This window comes from Halyomorpha halys, unplaced genomic scaffold, assembly GCF_000696795.3.
Source record: "Halyomorpha halys isolate HHAL.00 unplaced genomic scaffold, Hhal_1.1 Scaffold809.1, whole genome shotgun sequence".
Taxonomy (NCBI): domain Eukaryota; kingdom Metazoa; phylum Arthropoda; class Insecta; order Hemiptera; family Pentatomidae; genus Halyomorpha; species Halyomorpha halys.
The window spans coordinates 257122-264067 of NW_027107058.1; the positions used below are offsets into that span (position 1 = coordinate 257122).

General features: G+C 31.6%; 2 protein-coding genes across 2 annotated transcripts in view; both read right to left on the bottom strand.

Moving 5' to 3' along the window:
- The window catches only part of LOC106686330 (uncharacterized), a 9141-nt gene extending 4638 nt beyond the window's left edge, over positions 1-4503 (bottom strand). Inside the window, exons 1-3 of the mRNA XM_014429561.2 lie at positions 4337-4503; positions 4103-4264; positions 3958-4028 (exon numbers count right to left, since the gene is read on the bottom strand). The gene's annotated coding sequence lies outside the window, so the exon portion shown is untranslated. The remainder of the gene's footprint in view (positions 1-3957; positions 4029-4102; positions 4265-4336) is intronic.
- A 1033-nt stretch (positions 4504-5536) lies between these two features.
- LOC106686331 (mantle protein) lies at positions 5537-6612 on the bottom strand. The gene has a single exon (XM_014429562.2). It carries the CDS (start codon positions 6610-6612, stop codon positions 5629-5631), a length of 984 nt encoding a protein of 327 aa, XP_014285048.1. The 3' UTR covers positions 5537-5628.
- Between the last annotated feature and the right edge of the window lie 334 nt (positions 6613-6946).

Here is a 6946-nt window from a genome sequence, read left to right on the forward strand (position 1 = left end):
TAATGTTTGAAGTACCACCAATGGGTGGTTCCTTCCCAAGATTTTCAAGTGTATATGAAACATACTACATATTTACCTATTGTATTATTTTGTGCAGTTGTAAATTACATTAAATAAATAATTAAAAAAAAACAAAAATTAAATTTAATGTGTTGCCTCTATTTATATTATGAAAGTGTATTCAATTATCTTTCATTTTTAATTGTCTTCAGTTTTGTTTAAAATATTTAATTCTTGAAATGAATTTCGTGACTATAAATAATTCTATGATTTGATCAAGCCGTAGTTGACAAAACCTGATACTAATTTTTAAATTATTTTTCTTAATCAATGGGGAATATAAAAAAATTCTTACTTATTTGTCATTTACAAAAAACACAATCGCTTTTTATGTCGTCAAAAGTAAAGTTATTTCAGATAAGTTAAATAAAACTAGAACCACCTGGCCGGAGTACATATGTTACAAGGGGCTTATCGTTCCCTCGGTAGAAGGCCCAGACCTGGGGAGATATTTGTTGGGCAAACACGAGAAGCGACAGCACCCCTTAGCACTTCGTCCTAAGGCGGCTTTTGTCGTTCCGAGTATGTTGATGTCGCCTAAGAGCCATTCCATCCAGTTTTCTTTCTTTTCTATTTCTTTTTTTTTATTTACTATAGATAAAGACAGAAGGCTCCGATGAAAACAATAATGTAGACATTTCTGGATGATATGCGCATTATCGTATTCCTTCCATGACAGATTAAATTGCTCTCGTTATCAGCATAGCGGTTTTCTTTAACTGAGAGAGTAAAACTGAATTTTTTTTTTTTCAAAATATTAAGGCATAAAAATAACTCCCGACAATTAGAGGACTAAAATGTGTGAGTAATTTCATAATGAAAAAAATTGTTGGGGTTAGTGAAAGGAGGACTTTGGTTGTGTGTTTACAATATTGACCTGTTCAACTACAGGTAACTAAAATATTTCAGAGTGATTGAGGAGTTTTCAACTAAAAGCATCCATTTCTGAAAAGTAAAGTTTTTTTTTCATAAACTTAATAAATTGATTTGAAAATTTAGCTTGTCATATTGATACCATGAATCAATATCTTCAATTAAAATTTTACCTATCTACATGAGATGCTCCCATAATTTTTTTAAAATAACTTTCCAAAACAATTTAATATTATTTATTATATTTATAAGTTACCTATTAAATTATTCTTTTTTTCTTATGTCCATCTGTACATCTAAATTTCAGTGCTCTGAGCTCTGCATAATTCAGGGTAAGTACAATTATTAAGTAGGAACAGTTATTGTTCTTACGAATTTTCTTAATTCTATTCCTTTATGTTGCGTATTTATTTGTATTTATTGTCTTACTAATTACTAATATCATTAGTATAAAAAATATTATTTGTTTTTTTACAATTATAAAAATAAAATAAAATAATTCTAGACTTTGTATATAGCTTCATATTCCGATTATATGATTTTGCTAATGGAAATGTAAGTATATAACATGGGATTGCTGCGGTTTCGAAAAATTTTTGTCACAGCTTGATTCAATTAATGTCAAATTAAATTCCATAAAGGAATTACTGCGCCGGACTGCACCTCGCGATTTGTCGTAATTTTTCAATATTGGGTTCATGTGTACGAAGGTAACATTTATCCAATACCTGGAGAAATAAATACTATCAGTTATGAATGCCATCGCCTTTCATAGTTAAGTAGTCTGAAAAAAAATTCTGCACTGAAAAAGTAAGTAGTCTCTTGTTTAAATCATATTCTGAATACACCATTGTCCTAAAATTAGAAAAGACTTATCACTGGTTCACTACTAGTTCTGGTAAAATTTTTTAACAGCATTCATATTATGAATAATTAAAAAGCTTAAATAAATGAGAATTAACTTGGTCCTTGTAATATCAGGAGTTCTGGTGGAATAAACCACTGAGTTTCAACGATGAGGAAAGCACATTAAAGATTTGTATTAAAGTTTATTATTATAAATCAATTTGTAAAATTCATTTGAATGAAACTTCACTAAATATTTTTTTCTAAGTGGAATGTGTATTAAATTAAAAAAAAAAAAACTTTTTAAATACCTTTTGTAATTAATAAATAAATTCTCTCTCCCCTAACTAATGTTTGCTTAGTTAGGGGAGAGAGAATTTAACATTACATAATTGCTTTATAAAACCGGAGATGAATCTCAGGTTATTTTGCAATACACCTCAAGTTAATCAGCATGAACCTAAAGCTTGTCAAAGAAAATAGTTGTCATTTCACATTAAACAAGCTAATGACTACCTTAAAACACACAAATTTAAAGGTTACTCCTTTGCCGTTCGGAATTTTATATATTATTGAATTTGAAGACTATTACAAAATAACCTGCGATTCACCTCCGGTTTTCTACTCATACATATATATTTATTATTATTGTTAATGAAATTATCCAATTTTTCATAACCTATAGAATTATTTGACCTTCCTATCTATAGTTTGGAGTAAATAATTTTTTACCGAAACTGAGATGATAAAAAATATGTAAGGTTGGAAATCTGGACAACAAGAAGATTCTGGACATCAAGATCTAGAATTTCCCGAGAAAGCTTATTGGAAATATGGGGTTTTATGTAATCCCATGGAGAGAATACTGTTTCGCTTAAGTATCCCATTTCTTAACCTAAGCGGCATTATAGTATCCAAAACTGAAATATGTATCATATATATGTTTATATACTACTTTTGATATTTAATACTTTATTTATTTTTTAAAGAAACATTCCCAATTTTATTTGTTATTTTAACTATGAATTTCAATATGTCAAGCATCCATTATCTACTCGTTAAATAAAGCATAAAAAAAAAAAAATGAATGTGAAGTTTATTGAAAATGAAGTTAAAATTTGTTGCTTTTACTTTCATCACATAGTATAAAATTTTACGTTTGAACTGAATTTTACTAATGGCTATATCATATTTAATGCTACATATGACTGGGGAGGGGCCAGCTTTCTGCTGATTAATATCAATAAATGTCAAGAAGTGGCCTACATAAAAATAAAGGTTAATCACACATAAAAATAATACAAAATCATTTTTCAATAATTTTTTACTTTGTTTATTTCAAGTAATAATTTGTATTGCAACATTGCAATGGTACACCCAATTATTAACTAATTAACGAATTATATTTTTATTGTTATATTTTGTATTAGAAATAAAAAGTCAAATTTTCTTGCATTTAATTTCAATCAATAAATTGTCCTGAGAAGTTAATTGCGAAGTTACATTTATGTATCAAACTTATCACTAACATTTAAAATGAGCAATAAAATAGTGACCTTTTTTAAATTGTTTGTGTTAAAATGTGAGCGTGAAAATCCTTTACATGGATTACGATTTTGGGTTGGACTTGTGTTTTATGAGTTTTCTTTAATTTTTATTTTTTAAAGGCCTGAAGGTTCCATATGTAACCAATCTAGCCCCAACCAGACATCAGTCCTTCCATTATAAGCTCCCTAACCACCCAAACCCACTATTTTCAACCAAGATTTACTTTTACATTCCTGACAAACTTACGAGGTACCTAAAAAAAAAAAGACCGCCTCAAGACCTAATGTAGAAATGTGGATTTTGAGGTAGGAAGTGTCGAATATAGCTAATCAATGGAATGTGAACAAGAGATGAGACACTGTTTGAATAATTGTAAGTAGGATAGTACGTTATTAATTAGGTTTGGAAAAAAAGGACAGTCTATTTTGAAAAATGTTTGCCAATTTTATGGAATACAAATATTTCGCTCAATGCTCTCCCCTCTCCCCTCCCACCACCCTACATCGAAAGATGGGGGGGGGTTCATTCTACGGGAAATTCAATTTCGCAAAGAAATAATTTCATCAAATATAATAATTTTCAAAATGTAAACTAAACATTAATAAAACACAGGATTGTTACCCTATTTACCTTTCATTTTCATCCCAAGCCTGACACACAAACAATTAGGACTTTCACTGTCGCCTAGTGTACCAGCGTTACTAAAAAATATAAAGCATGTTACTTTTTTTATTTTTTAAATGTTAGGGTTAGGTGTTTGATTCGTTTCTACTACATTTCAGGAACTGCATGGTTTTGCAACGTTATATCACCAATTTTCGAAAAATTTAATATCATACTTTATTCTTTTTCTTTTCAGAAATGTATACCCTTTATTATCATTTTTTCATTATTGCATCTGAACAACGTTTCGGACTCTTCTGTTCATTGTCAAATTCTAAAATAAAAATATTTACCACTAAAAGTTTTACAATGGATGTTTATAAAAAAAAAATTAACATTTACTTACAAATAATTTAATATTTTGCTATATATACATCCACTTCATTAATTTATGGTTACACGTCTAAAATGTTTCGAGATCAAGCCAAATTTCCTAGTTATTATTCTTATTTTTTCCATACCATATTGTTGATTTGTGGAAATTTGTCATCCTTATTGAAACAATTTTTTTCTATTTTTTATATATTACAAACTGAATATAATTATTATTTTTTAAATCCTTAAATTTTTTTTTATTAGTGCTATTCCAAATGTTCTAAAAATATTATTACAACTGCAAATATTTTTTTTATTTCAAGTGATTATAAAAATTTTAATATTATTTATTATATTTATAAATTACCTATTAAATTATTCTTTTTTCTTATGTCCATCTGTACATATAAATTTCAGTGCTCTGAGCTCTGGATAATTCAGGGTAAGTACAATTATGAAGTAGGAACAATTATTGTTCTTATGAATTTTCTTAATTTTATTCCTTTATGTTGCGTATTTATTTTTATTTATCGCCTTACTAATCACTAATATCATTCAATTTTGTTAAACGCACTTTTTCACTAAAATCCTTAGGTTAGTTTTAGTCGAGATATAAATTTGTATATATATATTTTTAATTTTATTTTCATATCCTATAAAAATTTGATGGAAGTAAATGTTTTTTTAACTCTTGCACTCCTCTCACACCTAAACTTGACCATAACAACAAGGAGAACGTCGCTTGTTGATTTCTTTAACATTTAGACTTAAGTTTTTTTTTTAATTCGGTTGGACTGTTTTTGAATGGTCAACATAAATGTTTTTCCGTGTTTTTTAAATGAAGTAGGTGCAATTCTGTTTCTTTGGTAGACAAAAAATATTAATTAGTATTTAGTTTGAATTTAAAAGGTAGTTTATACTTTTTTTATAAACTAGCTCCTCAAAAAAAAATAAAACTGGTTTAAAATGTACTGCTTTCAATACAATCGGCTTAAAATAACTTAATAAAATTATAATTTTATTTCGGGTAAATTAAAGATTAATTGAATTCTATCAGTTTTTATTTTCTTTATGTTGTTTTTAAATATGATGCTTAAATAGCCATGTAGTTAATAGAACACGTTAAGCTAATAACGTAATGAAAATAAAGACTATTATGATGTTCTTAGCTTCAACGAACTTAAAACATTTGTTGTTTAAAAGGAAGGGGAGTTACATTGAAAACTACCAGTTACAAAAACATATAATTTATTATAAAAAAATAATATACAGTATAAAAATTAAATTATATACATTGATGAGAGCAGAAGAAGGATGGGAACCTTATCCGTGGTGCACCACACTCGTGAAGCCGGTCGAATGGCCATGTCCAGTGTAGATTTTCTGTTCGACCTGGCTGCTACCATGGCCGTAATGGTCTCCTCCCGAAGACGCCTCGAAGTGTCCTTCAGATCCGGAGTAGTGTCCTTCAGATCCGGAGTAGTGGCCTTCAGAGCCTGAGTAGTCCCCGAAAGAGTGTTCGCCCCCGGAGTAGTCACTGTATGAGTTTTCACCACCATCATGTCCCTCGTGGACTGGGATGTGGACCGGCTTGTGTACCTCAACTGGGTAAGGTATTTCCACGGGCACTTTGACTGGGACTTTAACTGGGTAAGGTACTTCTTTCTCGACTGGGTAAGGCACTGGTTTTTCGACAGGTACTGGATATGGCTTCTCTACTGGGTAAGGTACTGGGTTCTCTACAGGAACCTTAACTGGGTACGGCACAGCCTTTTCTACTGGGTAAGGTACTGGCTTTTCGACTGGGATATGAACTGGGTAGGGCCTGTCGATGGGTACTTTTACTGGATATGGAATCTTCTTTTCGACTGGATACGGGACCTTTTTCTCGACGTAGACTGGGTACGGTTTCACAATATGTACTGGGTACGGCTTGTCCACTGGTACTTTGACCGGTACTGGCACGTGTTTTTCGACAGTGTAGGGCTGAGGTACGGGTACTTTAACTTCGTAGGGCACTTTCTTCTCTACGTACACTGGGTACGGCTTAGGCACATATACGGGGTATGGCTTGTCCACTGGTACCTTAACTTCGTATGGTACCTTCTTCTCAACAGTTACTGTATAGGGTACTGGTACCTTCTTTGTGATGGTGATGGCCTTGACGTGGTGGTTTTCCTCGTGATGGCCGATCGACGGCTGGAAGCCGTGCTCCAGGTGCCCTCCGTAATAGCCCAGATCGGAGAGACCCCTCTTTTCGGCGCCAACCACCAGCCATAAGGCTGCTACTAGACAGAAAGATCTCATGGTGAATACTACTGCTAGGTCTGGACGGACGGCTCTTATATGCCGTTCCCCTCCAGATGGAACGCGTTATGCAACCCCTGGCGCTCTGTCTATCCCTTCCGCAACCTACCCTCAGATAATTAAACTCGAGGATATGCATCGCGTCCCTTGTTGACCAATGCATCCTCTGTTGTCTTTGATATAGTTTATTTGTCCACTGTGACCTCATTTCTACTACTTCCTGCATTATTCTCTCAGTGACGTTTCTACGATAAATTGAAAAGCGGCATCTGTTGTGCTTTGTGAGTAGAGATTTTTTTGATGCTTTAGAAAATTTAATTTTAAAATCTACGAA

What these genes read in the sequence shown, in the direction of transcription:
- LOC106686331 (XM_014429562.2), bottom strand. Translation starts at nt 6,612, where the DNA reads ATGAGATCTTTCTGTCTAGTAGCAGCCTTATGGCTGGTGGTTGGCGCC.